At 34.7% G+C, this 20,940-nt stretch overlaps 1 protein-coding gene across 1 annotated transcript in view; it reads left to right on the top strand.

The window, feature by feature from the left end:
- Positions 1 to 3,806: 3,806 nt before the first annotated feature.
- Positions 3,807 to 20,940, top strand: part of Afg3l2 (AFG3 like matrix AAA peptidase subunit 2) — a 90,420-nt gene continuing 73,286 nt past the window's right edge. The window contains exons 1-4 of the mRNA XM_089095494.1: positions 3,807 to 3,956; positions 14,669 to 14,964; positions 17,779 to 17,998; positions 19,870 to 20,035. Of these exons, the coding sequence (XP_088951620.1) occupies positions 3,873 to 3,956; positions 14,669 to 14,964; positions 17,779 to 17,998; positions 19,870 to 20,035 (766 nt within the window). The 5' untranslated portion in view covers positions 3,807 to 3,872. The remainder of the gene's footprint in view (positions 3,957 to 14,668; positions 14,965 to 17,778; positions 17,999 to 19,869; positions 20,036 to 20,940) is intronic.

Genomic DNA, 20,940 nt, shown 5'->3' with positions numbered 1-20,940 from the left:
TTTGTTTATCTCTGTGCCTATACCTAGTCCCCGAAGCCGCGCCACGCCGAAATGACGGCGGCGAATGTGTGATTCAGTATCGCCCGGCGCGCCGAATTTTTTTTGGCGGCGCGCCGATTTTTCTGATTAAATATAATAATAAAAATTCCGCTTATTCCACTTCACCAAGCACGTTCAACCTCGATTTTAGTCAGGATTTTTAAATGGTTGGCTAAAAACATACAAGAACAATATGACAAAACAGGAATTTGTTGGGCCGTGCGGAAAGTGTTTATGTTCACCGTCGATCAGACCAAGTAAAATTCTCATTTTTAGCCACTGGACCCAGGGAAACCTATGTTGTGTTTATGTTTAACATCACATTGTCCCTATAAAATCCCGTGTTTAGTCATTTCCTTCTTGTTAATGATTTGCGCTAATGTGTGTATAAATTTCAAAGTTTGAAGTTCAAACATCTCCTGTTCATAAAATACATACGAAAAGGAAGTTAAAAAAAAACAAAACAAATAGCCACATCGAAAAAACACTGTATACAAATCAGATAACCGTGGCTTAACAGCACCAACAATTTTAAATCAGCGGTTACATCACTTCAGTTACAATTGATGTAACAAAAGTGAGTTTGTTCACTCTGCCTGGAGCCATTGATCTTTTTGCAGTTACTATCAGTCCTGTCGTGCTAAAAAGCCGTTTAGCTAGGTCACATGTGGCCGGTACAGCCAGAACTTGACGAGCGTAAACTGCCACTCGCGGGATCTGATGCTAGTATTGGACCTTGGGGTCCCACAGAATGCCGCAAATGGGCTTCTTCTTTGTATCTGTTGAATTAAGTTGTTTTATAAGGGAGAACAAACCTGCACCTTCACCATAGGGCTCCTGCGCCCTACACTACAGGAGGAACTAAACTGCAGCTTTACCATCTTTTCTCATCAACACGAAATAACCCTCCAAAATTCTTTTCTGAAAGAAGTGGTCAAGTTATAACGTTTCATGTCAAAGTTTAAGGCTGCTTCAACTTCAGTGTGCTCTGCTGACTGTGCAAAAAAAATTTAATTCATTCCTATAGATATATTTTTATACTAGCTCTAGATAATCTACCAAGCGGGAAACCACCGCAAATCAGCATCGATAAATAAATGAAACCCAAAAAGAACAGAAATTACAATAAATAACTGAGTCAAACTCAAAATGAGCAGAAATTAACATATGTTGGGCACAGAACCCCTATGCCTTCCCAAGGCCAGAGCATAATTTTCACTTTACCAAAAAAATATAAATGTTTTTACTTTTATAACTTTAATAAATCAAATAATATTAACAGTTTGATTACTAAATATCACTATATGTATATTAAACTGACAATGCATATTCATTTGTATTTTTGTCAGTAAAGTACAAATTATGTTCTGGCCTTGGGAAAACATAGGGATTTTGAGCCCTACTTATGTTATTTTCTGCTCGTTTTGAGTTTCTCGGTTATTTATTGTATTGTTTTAATTTCTCGATGCTGATTTATGGTAGTTTCACGTTTGATAGATTATTTGATTTTAATTTTGCTCATTTTTGGTTTAATGGAGTTCTTTACTTTTCTTTGAAAAAACTTATTTTTTGGAAACAGTTTTTTTAATTAATTTCTGTTCGTTTCATATTGACATAGTCTTTTCAGGGAAAAAGCAAATCATACTTTAAATCTTTTTGTTTTAAAGAATTTATAGTTTGGCCTGCTATTTGTATGCTGGAAAACAATTTTCAGCAAAATTTAACAACATAGACCCTTATAAAAATCTGGACACAAATAGTAATGTTTAATTTAGTTTCATACCTCCTCTAGTTGACCTGAAATAGAAAACTTGATAACATTCGCTAATAATTCTTTTTACTGTCTTTGATAGCTTGGATACACTTACGCTATTTTGATTTGGTCAAATTTTAAGAGCAGAAGTAGCCCTGAAAGTTTGAACATAATACCCTAAGTCATTCTTGGGATACTGCTGAGATGCCTTATTGGGAATTAGCATAAACACAGTGCATTTTGATTTAATATTAATCTAGTTGACCTGAAATAGAAAACTTTATAACATTCGCAAAAAAAAAATTTTTTACTTTCTTTGATAACTTGGATAACCCTACGCTATTTTAATTTAGTCAAATTTTGAGAGTAAAAGAAGCTCTGACTGATTGAACAAAATTTCCTCAGTTATTCTTAGGATGATGCTGATTTGCCTTGTAAAGATTCATCATTCGTGTGGGACCCTCTGAATTAACCTTTAGACAATATTAACTTTTTTATCATAAAGACGGATGGGAGGATCGGCATAGTAGAGGGTTTAGTTTCCCTCCAATCACTTTCGACTATTAAAAAAAGCATGAGCCCTTTCAATTTTCAATTGAATGAGCCCTTTTCGAAGTTCCAATGACAACTCCTTCGATACGAAGTGCCCTGGTCTAAACAACAACAAAGACAAAAAATTATACATTATACCCACATCGATCTCAACTATAAAAATGTCAAGCCTTCCAATCACTTTCGATTAGGAAAAAGGGCACTAGGCTTTTCAATTTCCAAACTAATGATGCCTTTTTGAGTTTCTACGACAACGCTTTCTATAACACCGTATATGTCTCCAGGGCATAAATTACAACCCTTACCCTAAGGGCTGTGAGGGTGGTTGTCATCCTTTAAGACCTAATTTCCAGAACTTTCAACTACATTAAACAAAGTGGCTATCTCAAAATTTTGATTGTATGTGTTTCAGGAAATGGTGGGCGTGGAAGAGGTGTTAGGTGCCTTCCAATAATTTTCGACTATTAAAAAGGGCACAAGCCACTCCAATCTCTAATTGAATGAGCCCTTTTCGAAGTTTCTACGACAGCTTCTTCGATATGAAGTGCCCTGGTCTAAAGGAAAAAATAATAAATAATACATTGCGCCAACATCGTTCTTATATACCTCCAGGGTATAACTACAAAACCCTTGCCCTAAGGGTTGTGGGGGAGTAACCTCCTCAAAAAACATATATTCTCTCTGGAAATCAGTTACTCTGAACAAAATGGCTGTCTTAAAATTTTGATTGGATGTGTTGGGGGAAACGGTGGGCGTGGAAGGGGTGTTAGCTGCTTTCCAATCACTTTCGACTATTAAAAAAGGCACTAGATTATCCAATTTCCAATCAAATGAGCCCTTTTTGAAGTTTCTGCGACAACTCCTTTGATACGAATTGCCGTAGTATGGAAAAAAAATAATAATAATACATTGTGCCAACATTGGTCGTTACTTAGACAGCTCGATTGCGCTGCCTATGACAACATCCTGAATTGCCTAATGCTCTTTTACCTACCTCTTTCATCCGAAAAATCAGAAAGAAAAATGAACAGAATTTTAAAGTGGAAGGTAGAATTTTTGTTTCAAGAAAAATTTCTTCTTCTCCTTCCTATGAACCAATATATATGGCGAGCCCAAGATGACAGTATTTATTTTAAATAAACAGATTAGCCGGGATGACGGTTGAAGCCCGGAGGTCGATATCGATAACCAAAAAAGAGAGAAAAAAACAAAAAAAAAACAGCGGAGTATTAGTGACGCCGCCGCCGATAGAATCAGCGGCGGTGTCAGCGCACTGATGCAAGCTCGGTGGCGTGCCACTTTATTTTTTTCGGCGGGACGCCGTCGACTTTTCGGCGCGGCTTCGGGGTCTACCTATACCTCTCTTTTTTTCTTTTTCTATTTTTACGGTTTTGGGCAATAAGAAACCATAATATGCAACTGGTCGAAATGCTTTTCGTTTTTGCTGCTTGCAACATTACAAGCCGTTAACGAAAACGGATAGAAATGATATTTTAACTCAGTATTTTATATAATAGATTGATTACATATGGCTTTCAGATTATCACAAGCAGCAAGATGTCTAGAATCTGCAATATCAACCAAACGCTTCTCTACAGGGACTGCTAAAAAGGTCGTTCCTCTCTCTAAGACCTAGAAAGTTTATAGTTTAGGTGTAAGACATCTACAATTGTTGTAGCCCAGGACTAAACTATGCTCTTGTTACTATTATGTTGCAGAAAAACCCCAATCATTATGACAAATTAAGGTAAATTTCTAGTGGGCCACATAATTTAGCTAAGATGAAAGCGAAAATGTCATTTCATGCCTTTTTTATGCTCTTTCATAATTCAATAATTGTTTCTGGGGTTAGTTGCATCTTTAGTCCTTAAAGGGGCCCCAAAGGTATTTCATTTTTGTTACCACACAAAGAAGTTACCAACATTAGTTAAGTTATTGAAAAGTGGTTAAAAACAGGCTATCACTAGTTTATTAATAAGTTGTTCAAGAGTAATGTATTCCAAAAATACTTATTTATAAAATTAAAACCTAATTTATTAGGCAACTCAAATATAAACTTTTCCTACTGTTTAAAGTTTTTTTTAATCCTATTAACAAAAATAGCACTGAATTTTGCAATTTGAAACTTAGCTGTAAAAAATTCAGGGTCTATATTCCAATTCAGGGAATATATTTGCACATTAGGGGGTGGGGTGGGTAAATTTCATAGTAAATTTGCAGTTGTCCACATAATTTAGCTAGGATGAAAGTGAAAACATCATTTGATGCTTTTTTATGCTCTTTCATTATTCATATAAAATACCTTTGTAGCCCCTTTAAGGGCTCAAGATGCAATTAGCCCCAGAAGCAATTACTGAATTATGAAAGAGCATAAAAAAATACATCAAATGAAGTCTTCACTTGCATCTTAGCTAAATTTTGTGGCCCACTAGAAATTTACCCAAATTTAACTACATAACATGAATAGAACCATCAGTTAAAAGGCAAATTCATAGAGTACTAAGTTTAAATAGGCTAGCCTAGATAGAAGTCTGGTAGAAAATAAAGGCTAAAATTCTAGTTTAGCTACTTTTTTCTATCTTGGATAGGGGTTAGGTTAGGAAAATAGAACTTTCAGTAATGAATCAAGGGTCAAAAGCATACTCTGGGAAGATATTGGCAAGCTTTTATTTTGAATTCTGATTTCTAAGTCTTAGCAATTTGCTTAAGCAGTGTCACAAGCATGTCTAGCTAGAATCCCATGTCTAGACATGTGTCTAGCCAGAATCCAATGTCTGGGCAACAACCGTTCACAAGTAAAATTTAGCGCTTAGTTAGACATGCTAGACAAAGTGCTTGGCTAGACATTGAGTTCTAGCCTTTAGAATCCAACATCTAGAGTTTTTGATTTCAGCCAATCAGAATGTATTAAGTTCCTTTATTTTTATCATTTTTGTTTACATTTATAAACTGAAATTTAATTTTTTTGTTCTCATTAATTGTTTTTTTTTATTTTAGACAAATGTACAACACCAGATATAATAATGAAGCACACTAAGGCAATTGTTTTGCTTATCTCATCCTTTAGCTAGTGACAGTAAAAATAGGGATTATAATATATGAAAGTTTTGCCCACATAAGCTCTGTTGATTGGCTAGAAATGACAATTTGAAACTAAATTTGTAGTTTTAGCTAAGCACCAAATTTTACATGTGAACGGTCATTGCCTAGACATTGAATTCTGGCTAGACATGGGATTCTAGATAGACATGCTTGTGAATGCTGCTTTAGGCTACTTGACAGGTTGGTAAATATTTTGTAGTTCATATTACTAACTTTTACAAAATGGATTTATAATGAAATAGTATGTTTGAAACAAATGTTAAAACCAATTTTTATATCCAAAAAATATAGAATAAATTATTGTTTTCAAGGGTCCTGAAAGGGCTTAAAATTGAATTTGCATGAAAAGGAATTATTACATGTAAAAAGAGCATAAAAATGATATCTAATGGTATATTTACTTTATTTGTAGGTCAATAATATAAACTGCAAATCTATTGAAATTTTGACAAAACACTATGTTACCTAAATTTTCAGTTATCAGTTCCTTTTTCTCTACTTTTTCTCTCTTTGCACAATTTAATTCCTTTGGCAAAATTCTAGACAAGCTTCTTTTTGCTACCTTTGAAAGTAGTTAGATTAGGAAAATGAAACTTTCAGGGGTGTTTCTACAGATTAGGCTAAAGTATGTCCTGGGAAGGTATTTTGACCTTTAAAAATCATTTCTTTTTATATAAGTAAAAACTAGAAAAATAGATCTTCTGCTTGAATGAAGTACAAGAAAACTATTTCAGCCTCACAACTTTGCTTAATCCAAGTTTATGAGGTTTTTAAGATTTGCAAATACATTTCCTAAATTCAGAAAAAACCCATTGATATAAATAGCAACAAAGACCACACTACCTTTCTATCATAAACAACAACTGGTTGAACTTCCTTGAAGTAATGATGCTAGGGCTGTTTTGAAAATATTTTAGTTTTAAAGATTTTATTTTAATGTGAGTTCTTTTATATTCATTTTTTCTACATTTGTTTTGCCAAGGATGGCCCTTGGATATAGGATCAAAATATTCATTAAAGTTGTGTTCCACTGCTTTATATAAAAATTTTCCTATTGTTCTACTTGTTGTTTACCCATTGATATGGCTTGAAATTTTACTCAAATAATAGGAATTGCATTTTCAGAGAAAAGGAAACTGAAAATTGAGCTATAATGTTATTTTATCAAAATTCCAATAGGTCTGTCTACTTGACAGACCTGTCAAGTAAACAAATTTATAAAACATATAAATCAGAAGATGGTTAACATATCAGCTTATCAATACCTTCCCAGAATATGTTTTTGGCCCTGAATTTATTACTGGATCCTTTTGTCTTTATCAAAGACAATTCCCCAAAAAAATTTTAAAATGAAAATACAAAAAAGTGTATTTGTCAAAATCTGTTGCAACTGTGATAACATTTTTTCCTGTTTGAACTGTGTCTTATACTACTCACTTACCACCAATAACCAATGATGAGTATATACTTTCTTTGTTTAGTTTAACCACTAATGCATTGTCTTCTTTTTGTGTTAATTCTCTTTGTCTGCTGTTCGACTCATTTTTAAACTATGTCTTGTAACTTGTCTGAATTAATGCCCAAAGTTTCCAAATGAATTATTATTGTCGATTATCTATTAACCCAAGATGGGTTCAGGGGGCCTATTGTTTATTTTGATGTCCTTGGTACTTTGAAAATAATGTACTTTTGTTGCTGTTTGCCCTATTTCTGCTAGTTAATTTTTTTTTTAAATAAAAGGGAATCAGGATGTAAGATAGGGATTTTTTTTCATATACTATTATTAAGTTATTTCCAAGGGTTTTCAAACTAGTCTCAGGGTGAAGGAAGGGCATTTCACCTACCCCCTCTTCTATGCTGCTATGAAGCCTACAACCATAAACTATTTGTACAACAAAAGGCTGTGGGATTGGCTCATTCCCAGTGCCATTAGTATTATCTACCACTTGTATTTGCATTGGTATTGCTATAGAAAAAGGAAGAAGAAAGTGATGTGTGTTGAGGGGTTGAAGCTGTTGGCTTGTTAGCCTTGGCTCTCAGAAGCACATCAAAGGAATAGCAATTACTCTTGTACTGCCTTAAGGAAGTATACTTAGAAGATTTGTTTTATTTTTACTTGTTAGTAATCCACTGTAGGTAGCAATTTTCCTTGCAACATTATATTCTACAGATAATGCACAGTCTTACCAATACAAATTTGTACTTAAGTGTTGACATGACCTACAATTTCTTCTTATTTAATTTTATGCTTATGTATATGGTAACAATCAAATTTTTAGGAAATTTTTCAATGCAAATTATCTTCTCTAGCCCCTCTTCACACTTCAGAGCAAACTAAGGTCCAAAAGGACCTATCTAGCTTCAATGTTGATGATCTGCATTGAATGGGTAGCACAATCAAAATTGATTATCAGTGCATCACAGCTCAGTGAACTGTAAGCATAATCAACACAATAAATGGCAAAATTGTAAATAAAAACTGTTTTTGCTGATATTTTGAAAGCCTTTGACAAACTGGACCATTTAGTTGTAATTAATAAAGCTAGAAAACTTGTGCATAAAGCTTAATTGTAATTATCTAAATGTAATTATGTAATTATCTAATGTAAAAATGTAATTATCATAAACAATAATTTATCTATTATCTCAAAGTGAATGTCATTTATTTGATCTATACTAACTTTTGAACCACCCTGCATACAAAATATATGCTATGTCTAATAATGGTTAAAAACCATTTTCAGTTACATAATTTACATATTACATAACTATGTAAGCATTTTCAATTGCATAATTTTGAGCATCAAGTCTTTTATTGCTTGAATGAAGCTAAATATCAAAGGACCAACATAGCTCACTGACTTGTTTATATTATGTGCCAGTCTGCAATTTACATGGTGCAAGGGGCAAAGGATTTGCACTCAACAAGCAGAGGATTTGCCTTTTGTATGCCATTCAAACCCTCTAACCCTCCCTGGATACAGCCTTGTTCATAATATCTACAAATATTATAAGTATTAGTAATATTCATGTGTACAGATACTGACAATATTCATAAATATAAATATTGATAATAATTATAGATATTATAAATTATTATTGATGTTTTATGATTAGATTAGATATTTATTTAAAAAAATCGCTATCACAAGCCCACAAAGGGCCAAATTCGGACTTTGGAGTAGACAATATAAATGGTTATACTAAAAATGCAAAGAACAACAACGAAATAGAGAAAACCATAATGAACAATCATTTAAAAGTAAATAATTAAAACTTGAAAAAGTTAATTAAAAAATTAAAAAGATAAAAATTGGTCAAACTAAACTTGGAGCAAGACATAAATGCATTCAAATTAAAAGGGATACTAAGAAAATGTCAATAGTTCAACTACAGTAAATCAATAAAAGAGTTAAAAACAATAAAAACTGGTCAAGAAAGGGGGAGGGGCAAGAAAAAGAGTGCAAGAACCGGGGCAATACCATCAACTAATAAAGAAAAAAGAGGGGAAAAAAAAAGAAACTATTGAGATATTTTATTCATTTTTTTCTGTAATGAAGGGGATAAAAGTTCTTTCATATCTGGAAGTAATGCAGCGAATGGGGGACAAAGCAGGGATGGGCTCAGAAACAGCTCAAGGTGGCCGTAATCTGGATGGGGAGTGACGTTTGGGGAAAATACTTGCTGTCCGAGGGTTTTGTTATGGTATTTTTTGCAAAATGGAGGCACAACAAAACCCTCCTTTGCTCCAGGGTTTTCAGACTAGCTTTTTTTAGGAGCAGAGAGTGTGGCACCTTGCCTTCTTTGGAAATTATTAGCAAGGCCCTTTTTTGAATTGATTTGATTTTTTCCGATTCTTTGCAAGAGATACCAGGGTGCCAAACTGGACAAGCATATTCTAGATGTGGGCAGACAAAAGATGTATAAATTCTTAAGGAGTGGGCAGGAGGGGACGCTGAATTTATTCAGGAGCTTAAATTTCAGGAGGGATAGGACTAAGAAAACAGGGCGTGGATTTGAGGAAACAAATCGATATTATCATAGACTTAGAGGCGTTTACTGTCATGTACATGTCCAAGGCGTCGTCTCCAATTTGACTGAGGAAGCTCATAGGGTCACGTATTACATTTCTAATGCAAGTCTCAACAACCGCTAGGTCATTAAAAAAATTCCATCAGTCAGGAAATTCCTTTGCGAGGCTGTTGATCATTACTGAAAAAAGGATGGGACCTAGGAGAGTACCTTGGGGTATGCCGTTGTGGACAGGGAGAAGATTTAAATAATGATTTTGGTATTTGACAATTTGCAATGTATTTGTTAAGAAGGAGGCAACTAATTTCACCAGTAAGGGATCAATATTGAACTCGTTGACAAGTTTCTCAATTACAATATTGTGGTTAACAAGATTGAATGCTTTCTGAAGGTTGATGGAAATTACATTTAGCCAGGAATTAGGCTTTTCAAGGGTTTTCCCGATGTGATCAATAAGAGAAACGAGGTAATGGGAAGTAGAGGTGGATTTTAGGTTCCCAAATTGTTTCAAGTCAGTAAGAGGTAGGATTTTTTCCTTTAGCCAATCTGCAAGTAATCCTTCATAAAGTTGCGATAAAATAGGAGTAAGAGTAATAGGCTGGACACCTTGAAAACCAGGCTTTCCGTTTTTCTTTTTCAAAAGGGTTATGAAACCCCTGTTTCCAAATTGTAGGAATTTGCTCAGACTCAGTAATCTTGTTAAACAGGAAAGACAAGGGCTTAGACAAGAAATCACCAAAGACACTAATAAGAGGAAAGGGGATATCCAAAGGACAAATACTTGTCTTTCTTAGTTTTGAATTCTTCTTTCTATCTCAGATGGGGAAACAGTGGGTAAAGAAGGGGAAAGGGCTCCTGATGGTAATTGGTCGGATAGTGGTGGAAGACTCTGGACAATGAAAGCAAGGAATTTATTGAGATTATTGGCAGTAATATCAGGGGACTCGGGTTGATTGAAGTTAAGCTGTTCAAGCCTCCTGCCACACAGCTTTTTAACCTCAGAATACCAGTTTTTTGGTTTATTAGTAAACAATATTTTGACCTTATTCTTGTAGTACAATTGTGCCAATTTCTCTTTTAATTGATTTTCTTAGTTTATTGGCTTCATCTGGTTTATCATTTTTGAAAAGCTTCAATTTGAAAAGCTTAAATTTTTTCCCAGGAAGCAAATTTGATATTTGTCAATTAGCATTTTGTGGAACAAAGCCATTTTCTCATCAATATTTTTTTAACTATAAACATCAGACCAATCTTCAGTATTCAGCCACATACCAAAAGAAAGAAGACCAGAATTTTGAAGAGGGTGATAACTGCCATAAGTATTGAGAAAGAATGATTAAAATTTGAGGAGGGGGATAAAAGAATCAAAAGATGATAACTCCCACCTAAGGGAGGCAGAGCTGAGGGAGAGTTGTAAAAATTATACATATTAGTTAAGATAACATCAAGAGAGGTATTTCCCTGAGTCATTGGTATTTTAAGAATCTGCTTAGCTTTAAGTGAGGAGCAAAAAGAATCCATTTTAAGGTTGTTTGCATCGCCAACTAAAAAAAGACCAGCATTGGGATATTTAGAAATAACAAAATCAGCACTGGTCTGCAATTGCTGGATGAATTTACATTTTGACTCGATATTTTGATTTTGGGAGTAATAGAAAACAGCTAGGCTATTGCAATAATATTAAATGGACAAGGGAGAACTTTTGGTCTAATACTTAGCCAGAGGATTTCATCGTACTCGGATAAACTAGGGACTCAAATAACCTTTGGGTAAAGGTTACTCTTAGTAAAGAACAAAACACTGCCACCTTTTTTTCCAAGTGGGTGGTCTAAAGGATGGAGTTTAATAAACTCTGAATAATTTGTCAGGCGCAGAGACCCTGGGTTGTGGGACTGTACTTCTGTAATAGCTATAATATCGATTAGATTTGATTCTGAAAGCACCTCAAGTTCAGTAAGCTCTTCAAAATTAAGACTTTCGGCATTAGTAACTAACAGTTTGGGAACAACAAACCGATTGGGGAATTTTGACAGGGATACTTGGTGTGTTTGAGAATTTCCTGGGTGGGGTTTCAATTTAATATTATGATGCTGTGGAGAAGTAGGGTAAGAGAAGGATTTACCTTGGGGATTTGGAGGTGGAGGGAAGGGTGAGGATGCAGCCGAAGCATGATGAGGAAGGTGCGACTTGTTTTCAGTTGTCGGGAAGTGCGAACAATTAGGATTTAATACAAGACAATTATTAAATGTAAAAGGTCTCAGACCTGAGTCACCCTGGTAGGGTGGGCACAAGGGATTAAACACATGGGTCGGAGGCAGGAATATATGGGAGGGAAATAAGACGGTGGTATTTTCAGGGGGTTCAACTTGGGAGGGGTTGACTGGAGTGTTAAGAGGGAAGGTATTTTGCTGGGAATATGGAGTTTTTTTCTGGGTGGTAAAGGTGGAAGTTTTTTGAGTGAGCAGGGTGGATTTGGGATAAAAAAGGAAGAGTATGCGCTGGTGAGCCAATTTTACTAATTGAATGAAGGGGGCTCTGCTTTTGGGTTGATTGAGTACTTGTAACTATTTTACTATTAAAAATTTTACTGAGCATAGCTATAGCACGATAATCCCTGTTTTTCAAATGTAATAACATGCACTTATTTTCAAAACAAAGGCCACTTTGAAATTTATGGCAGGGTTTGGAATGGGAAAGGGAGCAATAATTGTCGTTACAGTGACCAGTATTTAAAAAAAACATACAAGGGTGAGCAAAGGTACAATCACTCTTTTTTATACACTTGTTGGCCAAGTGAAAACAGCAGGCAATAGAATTCTTCCCTGATTTGGCTTCGGGAACCGATTTACTAATAATACTCAAGTTGTCACTGACCCCTGGATCTGGAATATTGATTGAGTTCTCATTTAAGTTGCCACTGACCTCTGGAAATAGGTGACGAATTAAATTCATATTTGAGTTGACACTTGCTTCATTAATATTCATGTGTTGGGAGTTGTTGCTTGTGGATTGAATTGCAGTTGGTTTCAAATTGGGCGTTTTTTTATTTGTATTCACAGACTTAAGTGTGTTCTTAATTATATTCACCCTAAGATCAATGAAAGTAGAAATTGCGTTGGTAATGAACTCGAGTTTTTTTTTCAGCACTAAAAGGGAGGGGAGGGAAGGGTCACATAGGGGACTGGAATCACAATTGCCATAAGGAAAATTTTCGGTCTGGCAGGAGGCATCATTAGAAGGCTCACAATTAGATTCAAAATCCGCCTGGGTACTGGCATCTTTAGTTTCTAGCAGAAAATCAGTCTGGCAACTAGCAACACTGGTTAAAACTGGTAGGGGAATAGTCTGACACTCGCTTTGGGCAGCAATGAAAGCTTTACCATCCCTTTGGCAAGTCGGGGCAAGGGGGGACGACCTGATATCATTTAAAATTTCTTTTAAGGAAGAATTTATTTCTGACAATCGGCGTCGTGGGGTATCACTAGTTTCTGAAGAATTTAGTCCTGACATTCGTCGTCATGGGGTATCATTAGCTTTCGAAGAATTAGGAGTGGTATATTCTTGGTTTTTGGTGACGTTTTGTTTCGAGAATTAATCCAAACATAACCAGTTCTTATTCCACTGGGAACGTTCTATCCCCGCACATTGCTCATGAATGGAAGAATTGCAAGTACTACATACCAGGCAATTGATTGTTGCCCTTAATCTGAACTCAGGACACAGTCTCTAGTCCTTTGGTTGTCCTTTAATCACTTGGTTGTATAATATAAAGGGTTAAAAAAATCAATTCACCTGATGACTGGTGACAAAATCCGGAAGTTAGGTCACAGTTAATCAACTTTGTCACTGAATTGGTTAATATAAAGGGTTAAAAAGTTCAATTCACCTGATGGCAAGATCCGGAAGTAAGGTTACAGTTAATCAACTATGTCACTGAATTAACTGAGTTTAATGCAGAAAGGCATAAATCAAATAGGTGTTAACAGGTTGAACTCTGGTTGAAGACTGAAAATGTCTTATAATTGTGGACAACTGAAGCATATGAATATAACAGCACCACTGATGACTTTCTCATAAAAACTAATTATAAACACAAAGAGATAGTTCAGACTTCAGAATCCTTTTAAAATAAAGCTTTGTTTGGTCAAATCCTAAATAAGAGTATTACCAGCAATGTTTACTAGAGTTTCAAGTTGATCCACCATGAACTGATTGCTTGTTTTTTGTCAACTAACACTTAAGTTCATTTAATATATCTAAGTTTATTTTGAGAAATCTTCTTGAAATAGTATACCTGTCTGGTTACCAATCATCATCCAGTAGTCCTTATTAAACTGTTCAAATTCCTTGTTAGAACTAAGCTTAAAAAGTGTTCAGTATAAGCCACATCTCAATTCAAGATGAATAAGGAAGCCTTAGAAGATACACAATGTTTTCCTCTAATTTCTTGCAGACTTTCAGAGAAGAACTCATGTCTAAAGAGAATGCCAGTAATTATTAAAGTCCAAAGCCTAGTGTTTAGGCACATGAGAGGTGAGGCGAATGATGCATATAAGTTGATAAATAGACTATGTAATACATCTTGCCATGTCCAGTATGACAATAAAATAAAACAGAAAGTGTGCTAAGTTTCAACAAGCCACATGCCAGAATAGGGGCCTACAGTAACTTTGTTAGAGCCAGGTGTGTTAATTTAATGAAACTGTCAGAAATTTTCATGATTTATCTTTGAGCTGATTGCTGGAAGTCTTATTCAGATAAGCCAACTATATTCTTTAAAATATCAAAGAAATTATGTGTAAAAAATGATTAGTTACCATAAGGACAATATACTGTAGGCCCATAAGGTCAGGCTTTGGGAATGTAATTTTAAAGAATGTAGTTGGCTTATCTGAATAAGAATTCCAGCAATCAACTCAAAGATAAATCATGAATATCTCTGACAGTTTCATTCACCTAGCTTAACTACTTATCTTTAAAATATTGAAGGTAGTTGGTCCGGGAAGCAAGTGCATACACTAGTTCTGTGTTGTACATTTGTGTTTACAATCACAAGTAAATCTAATCTCTTGGAGCAGACATGCTCCTCATGTATTAAATTATTACTTTGATGGAATTTATCAGCTTCAAATTAATTAGCCAACTTGGAAAAGGCAATAAATTTTGTCTCAAATATATTGTTTATTTTAGATCGAAAAACAACTTGAAAAACTTGTTTTTGGTGGCTCAACTCCTGGCTCAACACATTTTCTTGAAGTTTTGAAAGATCTTAGGCTATTAAGTGAACGACCACCAAAAGGATTTGAGAAGTTTTTCCAACCCAAACCACGAAGGAGCAATGAAGAACATGCTAAGAATGGAAAGGGAGAAGAAGGAGCAAAGCCTTCTAAAAGTGCAGAGCCAAACAAGGCACCGGAATCACAGAAATCATCTTCAGGCAAACCTCCTGAATGGAATTTTAACTTGAACTTTGGTAGTGGGAAAGGGTAAGCTTGTTTATGTTGATTTCTGTATTCTAATAAATTTCAATAGTAGATTAAAAAAAGAAGATTAGCATCAAGATCATATCTAGGGGGCTACCAGCTTCAAACCCCCCCCCCCCCCTCCCAAATTTTTGTCCAACTTGTAAAAACATACCAAAATGCATAGAAAAAATTGATGATGTGCTTCTGAAATTTGTTTACGTACCCCTCCTCCCCCGAACATCCTTCTCGCCGAAAAATTAATAAAAAACCGCGTACTTTTATGTGATCTTTCATTTTGCAGAGGGTAGAGCTATGCCCCAAAATCCCGTGAGTAAGGTCTTGTGTAAGACAAATAAGCACGGTAGTTAAAGTGATATAACTTTGGAAGGATATTATTTACAGCTTAACACCAATTAATTTGTGCTTCCAGCAATCAAGGACGTACGAATAAGAGGGTGGGGGGCTTTTGAAATATTCCTCCCCCAAAATCCTGCAATGTTTACAGTTTCTGTAATATATGCCCTTGGATAGCATTCTGATTCTTCATGAAACTTCAGTAAAAAGTAACCATTAAGATAGTAAAAAAGTTTTTGTCAACAGATCCTTTATTTTTAAGGCTTAGAAAAAGATAAATTTTGAAGCCACTATTTTTCTTAAATTCTCAGAGTTATAACAGTTGAGTGGCCAATTACCAAATTTCGAATCTAAAGTATGGTAGTCAAAAAAGGTAAGCTTGTAGCCAAGACCATATCTAGGGGGGTAGTTTCCTGGTTTGAACCCCCCCCCCTCTCCCTGCCCCGCCCTCTAAATGATTGTGTTTTCTGTGAAGAATCCACAAATAATTGTGGACAATAAGAGTGAAAGTATTTATGCAATCTGTAATCTTTTTGAGTTATGGTAATCCATTTGTTGTTACTATGACTACTAACAACTCATAACAGCACCAAGGCTCCTGAGATCAACACATCCACACACGCTGTCGTCCATCGCAATCTATTCAAAGTTTACTTCCTTCCACCTTCCCAAGAAGTTTCAATTTCCTTTAAATATTTCCTTGCGGCATCCTCCCACCCTATTTGGCGACGATATCCTTCTCGCTTAGCCCTAGATGGTTAGCTGATAAGCACGATCTTTGGCAATCCTTCATCAACTGAGTGTGTCCTAGCCATCTCAACCTTTCTGCCATTATGACCCTATAAAGCTAGAAACCACACTTTTCGTACAGCTTACTGTACGAAATTTCATTTTGTAATTATATCACAAAGAATATTAAATAAGAGGTATGTGAAATATAGAGAAGAACATGAAGAAAATAAATTTTACCCTTTTTGGGTAAGAATGCGAATAAGAAGAATGAATAATAATAGAAATGAAATAAGAAAAAGAAGAATGTGGAGAAAATGGAAAAGAAAAACATGAAGAATATGAAAAATAGAGAACAGTGACTCTATGAAATCTTAGCTGGCTATTATTTTGTTTTGCTCTCTAAAGACGGAAAACGGCCGAATTCCAGACATATTTGAAAATAAGAGTAAACAAAATTATAAAAAAAAACAATGTACAAAACTGTAAAGAATGATCCCAAGGTAAAGGGGTAAAGAGTGAGCCTCTGAATAAAGTGGGGTGCAGTCAAAGGAAAAAAAAATTGGGTTAAAGGGTTAAATTCTATTTTGTTACTTTTTTTGTTCTGGATCCATTGGAAATTATCTCAACTATCTCTTTTCCTCAGTAGCGGCAGCTGAACGATGAAACGGCTAAGTAAAATAAAAAATTATATTGTTTTAATAATTGGGAAAGTACCAAGATAATGCACAATTATTTACTGAATATGGATACAAAATATCAAAACACTATAAGTGTAACGATTATACAATAGAACGAGAAATCACACACTTCTACAATTTCTGAGTTTTAAATTGCCAACGAAATATTGAGCTTTAACAAATAACTAATTAAAGGGTTATCAATTGATTACTTGGTGTTGAGGCTGATAATTGTAAGCTCAAAAATTGCAAAAACGTAACCATACTTTCTTACTGTTATTGGTCCACGGGCAGGACTAATTAGCCCACTAATTAAAGGTTTTTGTTTGACCACCCTGTGTTGAGGCAGATAATTTCAAGCCCAAAACCGTAAAAATGCAGCTTTAGTTTGTTATTGTAGTTCCCTTTGTTCTGTTTATAGTTTAGAAAAGAATTGTTTTTTTTTGCTATTTTAAATGTAATTACACTAATCACAAATGAATCCAGCCTGCGAGTGAGAAGGGTTCTTATTTTAGATTTTCTTATTTACCTTATTTAAATTTTTAATTTTTCCTTTTTCTCTTTATTTTGTTGTCAGCTTCAAAAAATGAATTTTACTGTTCAAAACCTAGCAAAATCATGTCTAAGATCCAACTATTAATTTCAATTCATTGAGAAATATTGGTTACGAAAATAGATGCATGGTCAATTTTCAAAAAACTTTGTTTTTTTCAGTCAATATTCCTGACAATTTTCGCTTTCTGGTTATAAACAAGCCTTGCTTCTAATTGGGCATTTGTGACTGACAATTTCCTTTGTCACTAGCACACGGCTACCCGGCATAATCCAGTTGAGTTTTCTATCTGCTAAAATGCTGGAAATAATGCTTGAATCCCTCTGAAACATTCAGAAGTAAGGAAATTAGAGTAAACCAAATCCACTTGGCTTTGTTTTTCTTTTTACTGTATTTTAAACCTTGCTATAATGTAATCTTGCTATATATATATATATATATATATATATATATATATATATATATATATATATATATATATATATATATATATATATAATATCGATTATCCTTTTCTAGGAAAGCACCAGAAGGACGTGACAAGATTCTTTTCTATTCAGCTGTAGGTGTTGCGGGTGTCTTGCTAGCAATTAGTTATTTTGAACTTGGATATCAAGAAATCACCTGGAAGGACTTTGTGAACACTTACATGGGGAGAGGGATTGTAGAAAAGCTTGAAGTTGTTAATAAGCGGTGGGTGAAAGTCAGGTTACAACCCGGTAGCAATGTTGAAGGAAATGTAAGTTAATAGTTTTGTAAATTGTTGCTGATAGTTCTAACTGACAACACTGATTTCATAATAATTACTGAAACCTTGACCTTCAAAAATCCTAGATACTTTATTTACCAAAAAAGAAAAAGCCATAAACGTTACGCTTAACAGAAAACTTAACAGAACATTTAAACTTACACTTAACAGAAACACTTGCACTTAACGCTTAACAGAAAACTTAACAGAACACTTAAACTTATACTTAACAGAAACGCTTACACTTAACAGAAACAGAAAACTAAACCACCACATAAAGGGCAAAAGTCCTGGGGTTGGCTATATCTTCTATTCATGCTTGAACTTTAAAATGTACAAAAAAACTAAATTGTTATCTCTTCAAATAAAAAAAAAGGTTAATATTATTTGAAAATAAAACATACAAAATAAAAAAGAGACCACCATCAGAAAAAAGAAAAAATATATATTCTTTGAAACAAATTTTTTATTCCTTGAAAGAATATCCCCCCCTCTTTCATCCCCTCGTCACAAACTACCAACTTCCCTAGATACTCTCCAAAAAACCCTCAAGGTTTATTTACCTTTTTGCATAATTTTTTTTTTTAACTTTCTTATAAACAAAATAGATGTATCGGCCGCTCTAGTGCTATCCGGGAAACCACTCAACACTAGAACAGCGCTGTTTCTACTAGCGAGACCCGACTTCGCTGAGTGTATGATTTTATGATCCAGATGGTCAACTTTTCTAGTAACATATCTATGGTCTGAGCCATTTCTAGGGTTGGGGGTGCCCGGGGAAAAATTAATTACAGAGCCCCCCTCCCGACTCAAATATAAGCAAAAAAAGCCTAATCAAAGTGAAAAATTGGATCAAACGGGGCGATTCCCCAGCCACGGAACCCCGAAGCCACGGCATTCGGAGCAACTGCCCCGGTTGCCCCCCCCCCCCCTACGAACGCCTTTTTTCTTTACGGTAAATGGTATTCTGGAAAAATTAACAGAAGTTAGTCGAAAAAAAGATGGGGATTTTGCTGATTGATTTTGCCCTGTTATGGACTGGGTTTATAAACTTTGTTGTTTCAAAAGTTGTAATTTGACAATCCAGTTTTATAAACTTGTTTGCTCAATTGATAGTTTTTAACTTATTTTATAAATTGTGTTTGTCAGTGGGAAATGCGTGAAATTGTATCTACAATATGATCATAAGGAAAATGATACAATTATGAGAGGAAATATGCGGCTTAACCTGGAACCACATTATGGATACTAAAATTGATTAGTTCGTGTCAGCCTTCACTTATCTGCGAAATAGGTCTCTAGAAGAAGGAAAAAAAAAATTTGGGTGTATTATAAATTCGTCAAAAGATCTAAACAAGAAAATTTGGAAAGTTTGAAAAATTTACAGTAAAAAATGTATTTGTGAAAAAAATGATATTTCTTCTAAGTAATCTTTCACAGATTTTTAGATTCTAATAAAAAAAAAACTAAAAAAAAAGAAATGCTTGGAAGTGAGAGATGACCAAGGAAGGTGACATGGGGAGGGGTTCTCTTCATGATCAAATGAATTTATGCAAATGGATGAAATGCAAAACTTGTATTTTTAGTGGGTTTGGAAAGACTTCTTACTCTTTCCAAGCCCATGGAAAGTCTGAAAACTAAAAATAAAAACCTAAAACCTCTAGAACTAAAACTAAAAACTCTCCAGAACTAAAAACCTAAAACCTCTAGAACTAAAAACCCTAAAATATTTTACTAAGAACAACTGCTGCATCTTTTCTGTCTTCTGAGTATTTGAATTAGCTTAAAAAAAAAAAAAAAAAAACATAAAACTCTAATATGCCTATTTACTTACTACGCTTTGCTGATATTTCTTTTTTCAGAAAACTTTGTGGTTCAATATCGGATCTGTGGATTCCTTTGAAAGGAATCTCGAAGCTGCTCATCACGATTTGAATATGGAGCCATCTAATTATATACCAGTTATTTATAAGTCAGAATTAGATGCCTCTCACCTCGGAAACGCAATACCCACCCTACTGACTATCGGTGAGTTGAACTTCATGTTAACTTTTAATTTTTTGTTTTTACCATTTTTCTTTCTTTTTTTTTACATGTTTTGTGTTTGTTTTTTGTCTCTTTTTTTTAAGATCTGCAGTACCAACAAGTAGGCTATCAGTCTTCGTTATTGCGGGAGAGTCCGCAAAGGATTTAAGATCATTGAAAGTGAATTTATCAATGTATCTTGGCTATTTGAATTAGAAGTCTTCTAGAATTCCACTGCTATAAGATTGAGCCAAGACACTGTGTCTATTAGCTTAACAAGTCCGTGAGTGGTCCACGTAGCATGCATGATTCTGAATGGTTAAACTTAGGTACAATATAAGTTTAAGTTTATTAGCCATAGGCCATACACAAATTAACAAGGAAAGAGACACAATAAATACACATATAATATAAACACTATTTACATTCTTTCCATAACTGGAGAGCTTTTCCAAGAAACCGTGACGTGTCCACAATATTTTCTTTCCGTTTGCTCTTCAATATATCAGGTTTTTCGCATATTTCTTCTCAGAACGTTGTGTTTCTTATAAAACAAAATCAGCTGATGGTCTCCTCTGTATTTTTTCAACTACCACATAGGCTGCTCACCTTGATTGGACTCTCCTTTGCCATATAGCTGGGAGCAATTCTTTGCTCCAAATGTCTTCTTCTATCAAGCACAATCTTATCTCCTTATAAATACAAAAACAAGACTAATTAAAGAATATCGGTGCTTGTTTTTTCGCTGAGGCTCCTGAAACTTACCTGACTCCACTCCTAGAATCCAGAATAGGACTATGTGGACAGGTTTGAGTTTTCAAAGAATAACCGAGATCTTTGAACAAAGGCTTTGCTCTGGCGTCAACGACTACCATTTGCAAGTATATCCACTCGTCTCATAGACGCTT

Source organism: Artemia sp. Qi Xiang Cuo, chromosome 10 (genome assembly GCF_049724085.1).
Source record: "Artemia sp. Qi Xiang Cuo chromosome 10, ASM4972408v1, whole genome shotgun sequence".
NCBI classification, from domain to species: Eukaryota; Metazoa; Arthropoda; class Branchiopoda; order Anostraca; family Artemiidae; genus Artemia; species Artemia sp. Qi Xiang Cuo.
Note: the sequence above shows the minus strand (reverse complement) of the source record. Positions and strands in the feature narration are given on the sequence as shown.